Source organism: Mus musculus, chromosome 10, assembly GCF_000001635.26.
Source record: "Mus musculus strain C57BL/6J chromosome 10, GRCm38.p6 C57BL/6J".
NCBI lineage: Eukaryota > Metazoa > Chordata > Mammalia > Rodentia > Muridae > Mus > Mus musculus.
The window spans coordinates 85,637,969-85,656,123 of NC_000076.6; the positions used below are offsets into that span (position 1 = coordinate 85,637,969).

General features: G+C 49.6%; 1 protein-coding gene across 3 annotated transcripts in view; it reads left to right on the forward strand.

Annotated features, from left to right (window-relative positions):
* The window catches only part of Btbd11 (BTB (POZ) domain containing 11), a 275,322-nt gene that overhangs the window by 252,998 nt on the left and 4,169 nt on the right, over window positions 1–18,155 (forward strand). For all 3 annotated transcript variants that reach the window (XM_006514230.4, NM_028709.2, NM_001017525.1), the window contains 5 exons: window positions 2,535–2,640; window positions 7,520–7,622; window positions 9,744–9,825; window positions 13,639–13,707; window positions 16,510–16,623. In XM_006514230.4, coding sequence (XP_006514293.1) covers window positions 2,535–2,640; window positions 7,520–7,622; window positions 9,744–9,825; window positions 13,639–13,707; window positions 16,510–16,623 — 474 coding nt within the window. The remainder of the gene's footprint in view (window positions 1–2,534; window positions 2,641–7,519; window positions 7,623–9,743; window positions 9,826–13,638; window positions 13,708–16,509; window positions 16,624–18,155) is intronic.

The following is an 18,155-nucleotide window of genomic DNA, read 5'->3' on the forward strand; positions in this document are numbered from 1 at the left end:
TCTAACCATTACTCATCCCTCCTCATTAGGACCCTGGAGGGAGGGGCTCCCGTACCACCACCTCCATTTGAAATGGTGGACCTGAAGCCTACGTGGAAGGGATGCAGAGGAGCCAGGATTTTAATCCAGGCAGCCTGGCTGTTGCAAACCTCGTGTTCTCGTCTGTAAAGTCAACCTGTCCCTCAGCTCCCCCTTGGATTTGCCTGCAGTGCATGGTTCACTGTGAAATGACAGCTTTGTCTTCGTGGATGAAAAAAAAACAAAAAACAAAAACAGATATTGGTGTGAAACCACAGAGCCTTCTGCCAATGGCAATGGGAAGGTCGCCCCACATCTGCTGATGTCACGGCCAGTGGCGGCTGTCTTGAAAGGAACCTTGACTGTCACCAACCCAGTGATTTCCCCTACTCATGCGCACCCTGCTGCCAAGATTTGCCCAGCTCCAAAAAAAAAAGAAAGGAAGGGAGGGAGGGAGGGAGGAAAGGAGAGAGAGAGAGAGAGAGAGAGAGAGAGAGGGAGAGAAAGAGAGAGAGAGAGAGAGAGAGAGAGAGAGAGAGAGAGAGAGAGAGATTCTTCTTTAAAAGTGTGAGATCTAGTCTTTATGTTTGCCTGTTGTGCCAGTAACCTGGAAAGGTGAGCGAGGAGATCTGGAGTGTAAGACTAGCTTGAGCTACATATCTAAGCTCTGTCTTGAACAAAAATGAGAAACACAGAAAGAAAGAAAAGAGAAGGATTTATATTCCTTACCATCTCCCAGGGGATTCCAGTGCTGCTCATGAGGAGAGAGGACACTTTGCTCCCCGCTGAGGTGGCGTCACTGGTGGGGTTGCTAAGGGAGAGAAGTGCCTCCCATCTGCCCATAGCATATCACCCATATCATCCGCACCATCCTTGAGAAGAACCCCTTCTTCCTTTCACTCTAAGGTCACAGGACACGTCTATGAATCATGTCCCAGGTGACACTGTGCCTTCTGTGATCTGTCCACTTTAATAGAAGGATTTAGATTTTCTTTGCACATGTGAAGGGGCTGTGTCCTGCCCTAGGGGTTAAATTTAAGAATATTGTAAACCACTAGCATGATTATGGTCTCAAAGCCATCCTTTAAAAAAAGTGTTTATTATTTTGATCACAAAAGCAGTACTCACTCAGAAATATAAAGAAAAAGATAATGATCTCATTTTAAGACCTCTTCAGTCTTTATTGTCAAAAAAAAAAAAAAGCCGGCAGTGGTGGCACATGCCTTTAATTCCAGCACTTGGGAGGCAGAGACAGGCGGATTTCTGAGTTTGAGGCCAGCCTGGTCTACAGAGTGAGTTCCAGGATAGCCAGGGCTATACAGAGAAATCCTGTCTCAAAAAACAAAAAAAACAAAAAAACAAAAAAACAAAAAAAAAAACCAAAACAAAACCAAAAATAAACAAACAAACAAAAAACCTTGATTGTGTCAGTCAGCTTGGTATTGCTGAAATAGGTTGCCTGAGTTAATCAGCTTAAAAGAAGAAAGGTTCGTTTTGCTCACAGTTTTGGAGCTGTGTGACCAGTTAGTCCGTTGCTTCTAGGGTAGAGGTGAGACAGGGCATCAGGACAGAAGCTCAGAGTGGGAGCAGCCGGAAAGCAAAGAGAAAGAGCTGAGTATATCAATGCCCCGTAATCTGTTAGGAACACATGCTCAGGGACCTCTGATTTCCTGCAAGGTCTTGTGAAGGTCTAACCATCTCTCCATAGCACCATGAACAAGGAACCACACCCCTAACACATGGGCACGCAGGAATGCTTGGTCAAACCACAGCCATTGTAACTATTCATCTAGCCCCTGTCTTAGCCAGTTGCCTAATAAAAAGCCACAGCGTACTGTGAGTCACATCCCTCCTTCTGGCCTGCACACCTGTTCTTGGAGGGAGGTGAACAGGAAGGACCAAGACACTGGGATGAAGGTCACCCGGAGCAGTCTCCTTCCTCCCTGAGCCGTGGGCAGCTGGAGCTCGCAAGCACAGGACTCTCTTCCTCCGTCCTGATTTTTATTTTTATTGAGAAGTGATTCAACTGATGACTCCCAGATCCAAAATGTCTGAGTCCTAGAATCCGACTTATTACAGATCTGAATCAGAGGCTTTCATCCTGCCCTTGTGGGACACAGTCACGGGACCACAAGGGCTTTCTGCTACATGGTCAGGACCAAGGATCTGCTTCCAGAATTTGAGAATATAGATAAAGGTGGATGGAGGGTGAGAGCTTTTTATTCATGAGCTACAAAAAGCCTGCTTTCCCTTAGCGAGTTAACAGTCAGGTTGAGATGGAAATATGTTTCTTTATCAATTTCATAAGCACCCAGCAGTGAACTCATAAGAAGTAGACAGTGAGCTCGTAGAGCAAGCAGGTCAGTCCAGGGGTGCTAAGTGAAAACTCAGTGTCTATGCTCCAGGAGGACAGTGACCGTTCCGGCTCCTCTTGCCCATGCGAGCAGGTTTCTACAGTGTCAACCTGGCCTGTGCGACCCAAGCACTCCCATAATGCCATTCATCTCCCTTCACAGAATGAAGTGATCAGCCAGCAGCTGTGCGTCATCTTCACACACTGTTACGGTCCCTACCCCATCCCCAAGCTCACGGAGATCAAGAGGAAGCAGACCTCACGCCTGGGTGAGCAGTGGTCCGGGTATACTCAGGCTATGGCTGTGGGAAGTGGGGATGGGAAGGAAGCAAACATGTGGAACAGATACAGAATGTGAGCTTTGGAGGGCAGACAAGAGACAGAGAGGGGAGGAGCCAGGCCAGAGAAATGAGTTCTCCTTCAGCAGGTGGTAAATCTCTTTAGAGAAAAACAGCAGAAGAGATGGATAAGGGGACCCTAGTACCTCACCCATGGGACCTTTTTTCCTCTTTCACTGACACTGGGGACACCTGAGGCATAAGTCCCATGCACCAAAGATTATGATAGATGGCCCAATGTCCATGTCACCTCTGATGCTTTTGATGGTCATCTCAATACATACAGTCTATATTAGAATCATCTAGGAAAAGAACCTCTAAAGACGGATTCTCTAAGTTAGGGTAGTCTATGGAGATTGCCCTCACTGAATTGTTGGTGTGGGAAACCCCAGCCTAAAAGTGGGTGGGCTCTCTAGTCCTGCAGTGACCTGATGTGCCAGGGTGGGTTGGTATGGGGGGGGGAGACTCCCCCTTATCAAAGGAGAATGGGACAGGGGGAAGGGGCTATGAGACTGTGGGATGGAAGGAGATAGGGGGCTGCAATCAGGATGTAAAGTGAATGAATAAATAAATGAATAAGTTAATGGGTGGGGGGAGTAAGTGGGCGCCGTTGCCTGGATTTGTACAAAAAGGAAACAGTGAGAAGAGCACAATAGTGTGTGCATTCTCTCTCTCTCTGACTGTGGGTGTGATCAGCTGCTTGGTGTGGGTGAGTACTTGTTCACTGTGGGTGAGTACCCGTCACCTTGACTCTCTGCTATGACGGACTATACGCTGGAATTGTGAACTAAACCCTTTCTCCCCTAAGTTGCCTTTGTCTGGGTATGTTATCAAAGCAACAGGAAAAGAAACTAAGACAGCAAGTCTCCCATTTGTGAGGTCCCTCATCTTCACTCCAGAGGAATAGGCAGGAGACTCCAGTGAGCCAGGAGTGTCCCTGAAGGAAGTCCTGCTTGAGGAAATGATAAAAAAAAAAAGAGAACAATCCCCCACCCCAACACACACACACACACACACACACACACACACACACACACACACACATACACACAACTACAAAAACAAGGGCAAGATGCGCCAGAAGTTAAGAATGAGCACTGTTCTTCCAGAGGACCCTAGTTCAGTTCCTAGCAGTCATATACAGTGACTTATAACACCTATAACTGTAGATCCGATGAGATTCAATACCTCTGGCCTCTTGTGGCACCCATACAGGTATACCCATATATAGGTAATTAAAAATAAAATAATTTTTTAATTAAAAAGGAAGGACATACCTGAGCAGTGGGGGCTGGATGCTCTGGAATCCAGTGAGGATAACTGATCACTCTAGGTGCTCCACTGATGCTTGCCCTGAGCCAGCTCCAGCCCTGTGTCTGATTTCCACCTCTCTATAGCTCTCAGATATCCTAGGAGGTAGGATATCCTATGCTCTGCCTACAGTCTGGAAACAGGGTAGAGCTGGGACTTTAAGACCAACACTGCCAATGCCCTGGTTCCTCTACATGTAGGCCCAGCTCCTGAGATTCCCTGGGCAGGCACTGGCTTCACCCAGATCTGGGACTACTACAGGCAGGACAGAATGGAAAAGACAGAGAAAGGCCTGGCTGCCTTGAGGCTGGGAACCTGAGCCTGCTGTTGCGGAAACCCATCCCCTGGTGCCCAGAGAGTAATAAAAAATTAACAATGAAGGGTTGCTCTTCCTATAAGGGTTAGGGTCTTTCCTGCTTCCTGTATCCTGTCCTTTTAAATATGAAACGTGGGAGAAATGGAAGCATCTGAAGTTTCTATTCTGTAGCAAAACCATTCGTTTGCTTTCGTCAGTCGAAAGACTGAATGCGTGGAGCCAGCTCAAATGATCTTCACTGCTGCTATGAGGAGCTTGTATATTTAAATGTAACACAAATTTCTGCTAAAAATGGAAACATTGGCGGCAGAGTCAAGGGTTAGATGTTGCCTTTATGACTATGCCTGCGACTAGCCTGAGTTGTACCTAATCACAAGTGTGCCCGCCCTGCAGAAAACATTGACCATCAAGGTGACAGGTTGGAAAGGCCAATCAAGTGAGAGGGTGGTAGATGTGGAGGGCCACCTTCCCAGAACATGACAGCGGGGACATGACAGAACATGATAGCCTTATGAGTTCACCTTGTTAGTGTGAACATTTTTGAGAGCCAGGTCAAGAACACAGAGTAAGAGCTGCTTCCCATGGCCGCCGAGGGAAGAGAATTCTTTAAGTCGGTGCAATTTCTCTCATTTTCAGTGGAAGGTACTGGGTCTTCAGGACACAGGTCAGAATTCCACGGTTAGCACCCTGAGAAGACAGAGATGAGACTGGAGAAGTGACCGCGTGGTTAAGAGCACTTACGGCTCGGGCAGAGGACCCAGGTTCTGTTCCCAGTAACTCTTGACTGTCTGTAACTTCAGTTCCAGGGCACCAGGTGCCTCTTCTGACTTAAATGAGCCCCTGCATATACATGGTACACATATATACACTCAGGCACATATGCATAAAATAAAATGAGTATTTCTTTCTTTCTTTTAAAGAAAGCAGGGGTCTTGAGTAGGCAGAGGCAGAAAAGGAACTCAGTCACAGAAGTATGTCAGCAAGTATGGACTCAGGCTAGAGAGACGGCTCAGCAGTGAAGAGCCATGTACTGGTACTGCCCTTCCTGAGAGCGTGAGTTCTGTTCCCAGGACCCACATCAGACAGCTCACAACCGCCTGTAAGTCCAGATCAGGGAGGTTAGAATCCACAGGCTGCACTGACTGGCACATATCCATACATTCACACGCCACTAGAAGTAAATACAAATAAATCTCTTGTTTCAGAGGGAAGGAGTGTGGCTTCTCCTGGGAACACTAGGGAGCTATTGAAAGGTTTGTAGGAGAGAGAGGTGCATCGTAATCAGAACTCACCCTGCCTGTCCCCACAAACACGAGTCATCGGAGACAGGAACTGAATCACGAAGCCGTGCTATATTCAGAGAGCCCAGGATCTGAGACAGCAGTGGGTTAACACACTAAAAACCCTTTCTCTCCTCTCCAGCCAGCAGCCTTATAGAAACAAAGATAGTGAGTCTTGCCGTCTGTCAAGCAGTTAATCACAGCTCTGAGTCTTCTCCTATTACATCTCCGGGACCACTCCTTGTTCTCTGGGTATCTGGGCTCAGGTCCTTCTTAGATCCACCTGAACTAGAGATTTAACTGGGAACCAGCAAGCCTTATCAGTTGCCCCGCCAAGCAGTTCATAACGTGTATGTATGTGCAGATTTCTTTCTGCGCTGTGAAGTACAAGTGCCCACCAATCGGGATGGGATCCGGCTTTAGAAAGATGGTTCTTGTAGAGACCAAGAGAAACTCCATAAGTGTCTAGAAAGATGATGTAACCCTGAAAGGGTGGCGGGGGACAGAATGAAGGGCAAGGAGAGAAAAATGGTCAGGACTTTGGGGATATCTAGCTTTGGTCCTGGCTTGGGGCACTTCTCATAGGGATGAAGCCGGGAGAATCGCTTAGGTGAGTAGAGATGTTGTGGTTCCTCAGGAAGCCCCGTGGAAAGGCCAGCCCTGACCACTGCAGTTCTGCTCAGCTGGCATGCAGGTGATCCTGGCAGTTAGAGCCACCTTGTTTGTGCTGGGTAAGAACTGAGCATGATAGGGAGGCAGAGAAGGTCCTCCAGGCAAGGCAGAAGTGCTGGGTTGGCTCCAAGGGGCAGCCAGAGGGGCACTGTGTCTGCATGGCTAAACTAAGGGGAATACGTAGGAGCCTTGTATTTGGTGAGTCAAGCCAGAGAACCGAATGCCTTAATTCAAATCCTGGCTCACATAATGTCTGCATGCCTCTATTTCCTCCACTGCGCAGTGGCGGGGGGGGGGGGGGGCATGTGACCCCTGCACAAGGCCTACTGTGTCATAAGGTAGACTCAGTATGTGCATATTTGCTACATTGCCTTTGGTCTGAGAGGTAAGAATAGGGGCTGGCTTCTTTGTCACTGATGCTGGGAGAGAAAGACCTGGGATCTAGTGGCAAGGGGACAGCTGCTCTTCTTCACCACTTCTACCAGGCAGAGGGACTCGAGCCTGAGAGAGAGCACGAGAGTGAGGAGATTCCCTTCACAGACATGCCTCTCATACCCCGAGGTCTCTGCGCTCCACCTGGAGGTGTGTCTCCTGTGGAGTGTGAGGGTGTGGGTGTGCAGGATGTCACAGTTCATCTCAGCTGTCAGGTCTCACTTCCCACTCACTCCCACTGAGGAAGGGTCTCTTCTTTGCTGCTGTGCACACCAGTCCAGCTGGCCGCCAAGGATTCTCGGACTCCACCACCCATCCCTTTGTACAAAATGCTAGTACTATCCTGTCCAGCTTTACATTAGTTAGTTAATTAGTAACTCTGTTTGTTTTTCCAGACATAGTTTCTCTGTGTAGCTCTGGCTGTCCTGGAACTCACTGTAGACCAAGCTGTCCTCAAACTCAGGGATCCCCCTGCCTCTGCCGCCCGAGTACTGGGATTAAAGGTGTGTGCCACCAAGCCCCAGGGACACATCAAACTTTTCAATGGATTCTGGGGATCAGCACTCAGGTCAGCCCACGTGCTCTGACAGAGCTGTTGCCCAGCTGAGCCATCTTGCCAGCCCAAGGGCTGCTTCTAAGCGCAGGTCAGCCCTGAGCATCTCCTGTGATGAGCCATAATAATGCATCTGTCCTCCATGGGTGCTGTCCTCCATTTTGACTCTTGGGTGACCCATCCCTGTCCTCTCCCTCGAGTTCACCCTTCCTTCTTTAACACGGCCACTCCCTCTTTCTGTTCTAGACCCTCATTTTCTTAACAATAAAGAGATGTCCGACGTGACCTTTCTGGTAGAGGGAAGACCCTTCTACGCTCACAAAGTGCTCTTGTTCACAGCCTCTCCCAGGTACGTACCCTTGGCTTTGCCTGTGGCTGGAGGATGTCTGTGACTGTGACTGTTCTTTTGCTTTTGGAAGCTAAAATCTCATTAACTCAGGATGTCCTGGAATTCACTGTGTAGCAAGGTTGACCTTGAATTTCTGATCCTTCTACCTCCACATCCCTAGTACTGGGATTGCAGATCTACACCAGTATGCCCCATTTATTTGGTACTGGGGATTGTAGCCAAGGCCTCATGAATGTCAGGTCCCGCTGTTCCAACTGAGCTACATCCCTAACTGCTTTATGAAGTTCAGTGTTAGTGGTGTTGTCACTGGGCTAGCAGAACGTTTTCTCAAACTCAAAGATCCCAGAGTACAGGGTGCCTCTTTATGCAACCTAGGCACCCTCTTGCCTTGGCAGAGCTCTGCACCAGGGATAAAAGTGTGTGAGCAGATGCCCTTGGCAGTTGACAACTTGAGACTCCTTCCACAGCAGCCTCCAGGGGCCCACTCTCCAAATGGTAGAAAACAGATTTGCTACAAGCCTCCAAAATAGAAGGGCACTGACCTTCCTTTTCCCTGACTGTACAGTTAGCAGGTGAGAATCTCATGTAGAAGGAGCAAGCTGGGATACGGCACAGTGGCATCGTATCATATGAAGCCCTGCGTTCTATCCCCAGGGGAAGGAAGGGAGGGAGGGAAGTTACATCCTCTCTCCTAGCCCTATGGCTGACATCTCTTATGACTGAGTCTCAGTACATCTGGAACTTGTACAGGGAGCAGAGGGTGTGGCTGAGAAGAGGACTGTGCTGGTGTGACAGTGACGGGCTGACGTACCTGACAGAGACAGGAAGGGAGGAGAGGGTGCCCACATAGGGTGAGGATTTGGGCAATGCAGATACAGAAGCCCCTCTTGGAGTTTGCTCGGGAGACAGATGCTTACAAACCTCAGGCATCTGCTTTGGAGCCCCAAGAAAAATGAACCTTCCATGTGGGTTTTTGATTGGTGTCACCAGACAAGCAGTTTCTCAGTGTGCCAGTGTCCAGTGCTTTCGTTTTCTTCATGGTAGCTGTGGCCCTGCAGGTTTTAGTCCTGAGGGAAGCTGCACTTGGGGGGTGGGGATGGGGAGGGACACAGCTGCCCTGTTTTATCTGCTTCAAACCTTTATGTGCTTCAAACCTGTTATCATCCGGAAGGAGAAAGAATTTAAAGAAAATAAAAGAGACAGCTTGGCCCATTCTCTTTAAAACCTCATTCTCTGCATGAACCTCTCAGTCAGCGTGTCCCGCTAGTAGGGTCCCTACAGTCCAGAGACTTTGCATGGAATCGCTAAGACCTATGATCACCCGTGGGGAGCCCCTCCCCAAGTCATCCGAGAGGAAAGAGTCTCAGTTAAGGAAATGCCTCCATGAGATCCAGCTTAAGGCATTTTCTCAATTAGTGATTAATGAGGGAAGATCCAGCCCATGGTGGGTGGTGCCATCCCTGGGCTGGTGGTCCTGGGTTCTATCAGAAAGCTGACTGAGCAAGCCATGGAAAGCAAGCCAGTAAGCAGCACCCCTCTGTGGTCTCTGCATCAGCCCCCGCCTCCAGGTCCCTGCCCTGTTTGAGTTCCTGTCCTGAATTCCCTCTGTGATGAACAGCAATGTGGAAGTGGAAGTTCAATAAACCTCTCCTCCCCAACTTGCTCTTGGAGCATGATGTTTCCATCACAGCACTGGAGACCCCAACTGAGACAGCAAGTATGGGCGCAATGCTCTTGGGGGCTTCATGTCTCACAAAATCCTAAGCTCCTCCTCCTCTGGAGCAAAGCTTGAACAATAGAAAGGCCTGGAAACGACAGCACCTGGGCACCAGACAGGAGGGAAGGCAGGGCAGGCACTCAGAGTAGACAGACACCCGCCGAGGCAACCCCGGGTAAGCGCTGGCAAGTGATGGGGTTTTAAAGAGCACCCACTCCTTCCCAAAGCCAGTTTGGGAAAGAATATGAGTTCCAGGCCTGGTCTATAGCTTTGAATGAAGACACTAACGGCTATAATCCATCTCTGTTTTAAAGCAGGATCCAGAGATTTCTGTCATAAGGAGAGTCGCTTTGGGTAAGCCACAGGGGCATGGATGAGTCTTTTGATCTCTGTGTGTTATTCAGGTTCAAGGCCCTCCTCTCCAGCAAGCCAACAAATGACAACACCTGCATAGAGATTGGCTACGTGAAGTATCCCATCTTCCAGGTGAGCCCGAGGGTTAGCCTTCAGCTGCTCCGAACACCTGGGCCACCCCTGACTGAACAGCTGGCACCTGCACTTTGGGCTCCCTTACGCCACCCCTCCCACGCCATCCCTCAGCCCTGTGACAATCACTGAAGCCCAGTCCCTGCTACCAATCTTGGGCTGGGGGAAGGGAGCCCAATGGTAAAGGAGACCCTATCTCAAAGACTCATGAGTCTAGAGGGAGTATCTTCAAGCACTTGTCAGCCACTGCATACTGTGGGCTATATACAAAAGAGGATACCCCTTTCAGAGGCGTGTACTATAACAGCTCAGGCCCAGGATGTTAGGGCAGGGAATGGAGAGCAGAAGGCCAAGCCAAAGCTGGGAGACTCAGAATGAGGCTTTGGGCTCAAGAAGGAGGCTAGAACATTCCAGACAAAGACAAGAATGCATGTAAAGGACTTCAATGATGTGTCCAGCCATGTTAGGGAAAGCAGGATCCGTGCCCAGCCTATCTGGTGGCCCGGCTAATGCACTCCATTCTGAGATGGTCTTTCTTTATTAAAACTCATACCAAAGCAGAAATCCTGTTCCCTCTGCCTCCACGACACACTGGCATTACCTACAGATCTTTGAAAATGCCCCCTGGATGTCCAGTCTGTACATCAGACCTTGGGCGCACTGAGGCCTCCTCCTCCTCCTTTCTAACCATCATGCATGCAGCCCAGCACTCTACCTGACAGCACCTTCTGGATGTTAGCAGGTATCCAAATGCCCTGCAGAGTCTTAGGATGGCCGTTAAGACAGGAACCACACTAACTGTGACCTCGTAGGGCCCACCCTCACAGCCTGACTTTGAGGCACAAGAACTCACACTTCTGGCAAGGGCCTCTAATGCTGCTGGACCCGGGGTTCCAAACCTGAAAGATAATGCTGTCCTTGTGCCCTTTGATCCTCCCAACTCCCCTGCCAAGAGCTCTTGGAAGGGTGTGGCCCAGGTCCCCACGGCTGCCCCCTAGGAGAGCAGAGATTCAAACTGAACCCAGTTCCATTGTTTTCTCACATACCTGGGGACATGAGTCGGCTCTGGAGTCACCTAACCCTGCAGAAAGAATGCAGAAAGAATGGGTCGGGGGGGGGGGGGTGGTGTCATGAGCTGAAGGCAAGAAAAAGAGCACATGTAAATGTGTGTGTGTGTGTGTGTGTGTGTGTGTATACACACCAAGAAGTATCCCATGACTGGTAAGTGTGGCCCTCACTGGGAAGACTCCAGTAACAAGAGCCTGGCTCAAGGAGGCACTCAGTAAATGTTTGCCCAGTGGTCTTGTCTTCAGAGTCCAACATGGGAAAGGCTGGCCTCAGAGGGATCCCCAGCCCTGTAATTGCTTCCAATGGGGAAAGTTTGCTGGCCACATTGGCTTCCAGTTCCTGTAATGGAAAGGGGGATTTATCATGCCCCGGGGACTTGTCTGTGTCCCTGCCATTCCTCATAAAAGAAGGTAACATTCATTTGTGGCTTGAAGGAGGCCAAGGAAGGCCAGCCAAATCCAACCCAGAAGGGGGCTCCCAGAAGCCCGTGCGCTTCACACGCTTCTGGCGTGTACCTTTTGGCAGAAGAGCTTATAGTAATTGATACTGCATTGTGCTTCCTCCCTCAAGACTCCTTAGCATCACTCGTGTACAAAAGCCAGCCCCCACTGAGGCCGCAGCTGGAGCTAGGCCTCTACCGGGCTGCAAAAGCCCCTGCCTCACAGAGGTTGGTAGCCGCCAAGAAAAGCAGTTCCTCATGCCGGCCATTTGGCCTGATAAGGGCTTGTTGCACCCACTTAGAGAAAATGCTTCCACTGGCAGAGTCTTCCACTGGCAGGGCTGGGATGGTCCGATTTAACTTCCATTAGCCCCAAGTCGTCCTCCGCCAAGGCAGCGATTTCAGCCCGTGGCTCGACCTTGAACAAACGAGACAATGCGTGTGACTGATAGGAAAGTGCTTTATAAATGGGGAGCCCGTGTGGGCGGTGGGCCTTACAGTGGTGTTTCTTGTTATTATTGGTTTGGCCTTTATAAGGAAGGTGCTGGGGGAATCAATTGATTTTAATAAAGCCAATAGCCCAGTGCTGGCTGACGGTATCCCCACACTTATAAGCTCTGCTCCCCAAGGTGGGAGGGGGAGGGGAACAGGGCACTGTTATTTCCCAAGGCCTAGACAATGTCACCGCCTCTCTACCAGGCAGCTGGATGCAGAAACCCCAAGTCAGTATAAGGGAGATTCAGACGCAGGAGACATGTTCACACGAGGAGGGGGCATGGTGAGGTATGGCTGCAGTCCCAGCACTTGGAAGACTGGGCAGGAAGACTGCCATGAGTTCTAGGCCAACCTGAGAATGCCAAGTGAGACCCTTTATCCAGATAATGATGGTGATGATGATGGTGGTGGTGGGGGTAGTGATGGTGATGGTGATGTGTCTGTGTGCCAGGCACTATGCTAGGCACAGAAATACAGTGAGTGAGAGACATCTGTACTCTCAGATGACTGTAAAGACACTTCAGTTGCAGACAGACAACCCTGAAACAAAACTTGATGGGAAGGAGACCCAAATTTCCTAACCCAGTAACCACTGAGCTGGACCCAAAGAAGGGACAGCTTCCACTGGTAAAGAAGAGAGCGCATCCAGGCTGAAGGAGCTGGAAGACATGGCCAGGTTCTGGTAGAGGCAAGAGAGAGGACAGTGCACATAAAAGACAGGCACCAGGCTGAATGTGGTGACAGCCACTCATAATCCCAGCACTCAGGAAGGGGAGGTACGGGGAAGGTGAGTGAGAGGCTAGCCTGGGCTACACAGCAAGTTGGTTGTTACATAGTGAGATCTGTCCCAAAACAAGCAAGCAAACAAACAAACCAACCAACCAACCAACCAACCAAATTCTATTACGGGTCTGCTTAACTGAAACGTGCAAACTGGGTAATTCTAGTTTGTCCTGGCTAGCAGTGGGGGAAACAGAACTATCTGCTAATTGGTAGTTTAAGAGTATTAAGCATTTCCCAAATTGGTGTTTTATTTAGTGTGCTTGAGAGCATGCGTGTGCACGCACCACACACACACATTTGAATATACCAGAGCACATTTGAAAAGAATTTTCCAGAATTCTATTATGGTGGTAGTTGTACCACAGTGTGATCCCAACACAGGTTGTGACCAGTCTGTGAATTTTGCCCACCCCATTACCAAAGCTCCAGGCAGGTAAAGCCAGTCACATGGAAGACAGTTGAAAATGGAGATCCTGGGGCAAACTGGACTGTGTATGCACCTCGTGCAAAAAGAACCCTTGGTTGTCAAGTGAAGCATGTATGAAACTCAGATACATTCATGGTATTCAGTCATTCAGGGGACAGCCATTTGCAGAACTCTATAATGTGGGACACTCTTCAGACACTGGAAGTCACATGATAAGGGACAGCCTTGCTTGGACAAGCGCCACCAGTGACTTTCCAAACCCTGGATCCTTTATGGCTTCCTCTGGGGTCTTGTCAACTGGGACTCTGGAGGCTCTCTAAGTTGTGTCACCTGCACAGCCTGACTGGATGAGAGGTAGGCTGGTCATCATCCTCAGGTGACTCACTTGTCATGAGGAGCCACGCTCAGGTTGTTTCATTTGGCCCTGCAGATAGACATGGGGGCAGAACCTGAAACCACAGGGTCATGATTTCAGGGTGTCATCAGGGAAACCTGTCCAAATGTCCCCCGTCAGGTAGAGTGATGTCCAGGGGTGATGTGATGACTTCTGAAGGAACTGAGTCCGACTGGGGTCTTGCTCACAGTGTCTTATTCCTTCCAGCTCGTCATGCAGTATCTCTACTACGGTGGCCCAGAGTCACTTCTCATTAAAAACAATGAGATCATGGAGGTAAGGAGACCACTGTGGTTTTAGCTACCCCAGCCTTCCCTGGCTTCAGGCTGGCGGCCCACCCAGGCATTAGGAAACTCCCGGACTCGTGGTCCTCCCAAACAAGGCAGCTTCTCTGGGGAGTCTTCCCCTAGACGACTAGCCACACCAGGGGCCCTGGGTGGAAACCAGTTTTAACTGGCTTGTGAGGGGCACGTTCTCAGGAAGAGTTGGGGGACTGGCAGGCTTGGACTGCTACCGCACCACAGGAAGTATCCTAGAGACCGTCCTCCCCCTTGTGGTTGCTAATAGAATTACATCCATGAGAAGCATGGCTCTTTAGAGCTGGGAGCCTTTCCTAGCCTGCCCCCTTGCCTGCTGTTCCTCCTCCATGTCTCCACCACTACACTTTCCCACCCCAGCTTCTGCTCCCTCTGCACCTGGCTCCCCATTGTATCCCCCTATCCAGAGCCAGAGCACCGAGCCATTTTCCTAAATCAAAGACAGGCACTAGCCGGGCATGGTGGCACACACCTGAATCCCAGGACTCTCAGGGCAGAGGCAAGTGGATCTCTGAATTGAAGGCCAGCCCTGTCTACATAGGGAGTTCCTGGCCAGCCAGGCCTATGTAGTGAGATCCTCTTTTATATAAGTACATTGTAGCTGTCTTCAGACACACCAGAAGAGTGCATCTGATCTCATTACGGACAGTTGTGAGCCAACATGTGGTAGCTGGGATCTGAGAGATCCTCTTTTAAAAAATAGTTAAATAACTTTTTTAAAAGCTGGAAGTTTGCCGGGCAGTGGTGGTGCATGCCTTTAATCCCAGCACTTAGGAGGCAGAGGCAAGTGGATTTCTGAGTTCGAGGCCAGCCTGGTCTACAAAGTGAGCTCCAGGACAGCCAGGGCTATACAGAGAAACCCTGTCTCGGGGGAAAAAAAAAGCTAGAAGTTTAGTGCCAGTGCCCTTCAGCCCAAACTCTGGGTTACATAAGGGCTCTGCCATGTCTAATCTGTGGGGCCTTGGGCAATTTATTTGACCTAGCTGGCTTCTGATTTCTCTCCTGGAAATGGCCATGGTCTAGGAGGATTTGACAAACATCTGTTTTAGAAGATTCTTAGGCACCTTTGGCCAAGGAGAAAGTTGTAGGGCTCTGCCATCCTAAGTGCCCAGTTTGTCCTATCTCCATACTCTGCTTACCCTCCCCCACCCCGCCCCCACCAGAGAGACTCCGCTCTCTGGACCCCTCTTCTCATCTTGTCCTCCACAGGACCTGGTTGCCTTTACAAACATTTTACATTTTTCTTTCCGCACTGACTACATGTACTAGTTTGTTAGAGAGACTGTGATCAAGAGGCTGGATAAATAGGCAGGAGAGGGTCCACACAGCCAGCTCAGAACCCAAGTTCTGTGGAGTTGGAATGTGCTGTCTTCCCAGGATAGGGACATGTTCACCTGCCCAGCATCTGCAGAGCCGATTCACTGAGAGATTTTATGTAGGGAAATGAATTCACATTTAAGTCACAGCTGGCTCATGTACAGGTAACTCCAGAACCTGGGAGGGATCTGAGGCTGACCAGGAGTAGATAGCAACCTCCCAGCCAGTATCATGAAGAAGAAGAAGAAGAAGAAGAAGAAGAAGAAGAAGAAGAAGAAGAAGAAGAAGAAGAAGAAGAAGAAGAAGAAGAAGAAGAAGAAGAAGAAGAAGGAGAAGAAGAAGAAGAAGAGAGAACAAGAAAGGAGAAGAAGAAAAGAAACAAACCCAAGAAAGCTTACGATAAACCCCACTTTGCTCCCACACACACTTGGGAAACTATAGCTCCCCCTCTCCAGAACCTGTCACTTTCAGTAGACTTCTGTGAGCCTCCCATGGCCCAGAGCTGACTTTGGTTGGGCTGGGGGTGGCAGTAGTCGGTCCGATGGGGTGAAGAACCGGACCTCCTGGACTCTGTCAAGGGAAGCAGGACTGAAATAGCTTCTAGATAGGAAGTACCATAAGGAAGATGAAGAAGGGGGGGCGGGGATGAGGGGAAGGTCCCTGAGGTGGGGTGGCAAAGAAAGACCCTCTGAGGTATGACATCAGAGTAGAGATCCAGGGAACACAGGCAAGGGGGGAGCCATGGTGATACCCACCTCACTAATAGGTGCCTATCCCCTCCTCCTTGCTAGATGTGATCTGGGGCACTTGGGGTTCACCTGCTATCACAGGTGTGTCTGTGACTCACTTCACCACGCTCTCTGTCCCACAGTAGACTTGTGTAGCCAGGGCCTGTCCCCCTGGTCTCACCTTACGCCTGCAGTATACTCCAGCCATCTCTACTTCCTGACCCTCAGCTGGGCATTCTGTGGGTTGCGGCTGTTTGCATTGCTTTTCTATTGCTGTCTCAAAACACTCCGACTAAGGCAACTTGAAGAAGAGAAGGTTTATTTGAGCTTGCAGTCATGTTACTGCCGTGGAGACCGCAGGTGGCAGCCATGGTGGCTGGAGCAGCAGCTGAGAGCTCACTCGCATCTTGAACCAGAAACACAAAGTAGGGAGAGGCAACTGGGAATAGGGAAAGGCCCTCAGCTCTCAAAGCCTGCTTCCTGTGGTGTGCCTCCTCCAACAAAGCCTCAGCTCTTAAACTGTCGTCCCGTCCCCGTCCCCGCTTCCCCCCCCCCCCCCCCCAGACAGTGTCATCAGCCGGGGACCACATGCTCAAATGCCTGGGACTATGAAGGATAGTTCTCATTCATACCATCACAGGGGCTCACTCCAGTAGTCTGGCTGCTCTTTCTTCTGCCCCTTCCCTGTCTCTAACAGCCCTTTTTGTGGATTCTAGCTTCTGTCTGCTGCTAAATTTTTCCAGCTGGAGGCTCTGCAGCGACACTGTGAGATTATCTGTGCAAAAAGCATCAATACTGACAACTGTGTGGATATCTACAGCCACGCCAAGGTAGGTCCCCCTGTGTTATGTTGCTTGGGATTAAACTCTGGGCCTTAGCACACATCAGCCAGTTGTTTCTGCTGCTCAGTTATGTCCTCAACCCAAGGGGTTTTCTTCCCTGCTTCAGATCTGCTATCTCTTTGGCCTTGTTTCTTCCTTGTACACTGGAAGGTACGCTAGGCAACAGTGGTCTCTTTAAGAGTGTCATTCACTCTTCAGTGACAAGAATTACATCACAGACTCATTCCTCAGGCCTGGACTGGGCTCTCAACTCTGCTTCCTAATCAGGCACTAGCTGATGTCTCTGTTAACCAGTAATCTTGAATAGAAGATTTTAGAACGGTGGGCCTCAAAATGTGGTCTCCAACTCAACAGCAGGCACAAGGAATTTATTAGGAAATCATACCCCAGATTTATCAAACCAGAAACTTGGGAGGTGGGGCGGGGAGAGAGGTTGTTCCTAGGCAGTCGCATCTATCAAGCCAAAAATTGGGGGTGAGGGGTGTTCCTGATTCCAGTGTAAGTTCAAGTGTGTGTTAATTATGTTTCTGTTGCTGATAAAACACCACAACAAAGGCAGTTTATAGAGGGAAGGGCTAATTTGGGCTTCCAGTCGGATAAGAGTCTGTCATGGTAAGAAGGCATAGCAGCAAGAGGCAGGCTTGATGGCAGGAGCAGGAAGCTGAAGGCTCACATCTTCAATCAGCGAACACAAAGCAAAGAAAATGGATTTGAATGGGTGTGAGGCTTTTAATCTCAAAGCCTGCCCCCAATGTCATACTTCCTCCAGCAAGGCTATATCATCTAAACCTTTCCAAACAGTGTGCCACCAACTGAGAACCAAGTGCTCCAATGCCCCAAACTGTGGGGGGACACTTCTCAGGCAAACTATGCAAACTACCACTTTCCTTCCTGTTTCTGTGCTCTTTCTCTCTCTCATATTCACATGATATTCTGGTTAGTGTGGATTACACCCAAATCTGGCTCCTAAGAATCTAAGCATTTTTCTTTTTCTTTTTGAGAGAGTCACTATATAGCTGGCTTTGAATTCTCCATCCTTCTGCTTTGACCCTGAAGACTGAAATTTTTACCTGAACCCCAACTAAGCAGTATTTGTCTTCACCTTAAATGGGTTGCTTTGCATAGTGGCACTACCCAGAGAGACCTTCTGTGCTCAGGAAGAGGACCAGTGTCTTCTTCCTCTCCTCCCTTAACCATGACCGTTTGATCACTGTGGGTAGCTTTTCTGTGGCTTTCCACCTTGGCTGAGTCCTGTCTGTATCCTAAGAGTCCTTAGCATGTTCCGTCAGCAGCACATGCCCTGATGTAATAATGAAAACTGATGCCATGTGAGTCCCAGCAGGGAATACAGGCCAAGAGCACCCATGACAGGGGAGCAGCCTCCTACTATACCCTTGTGGCCAGGGCCTCTGTTTTGACAGACATCAGCTTCCACTTCCAAGATCCCATCCTGGAGTGGTGCCAGTATTAACATCTGCCATTTGTGATATTTGCATGTGGGAAAGGGCAGGGCCAGCTGC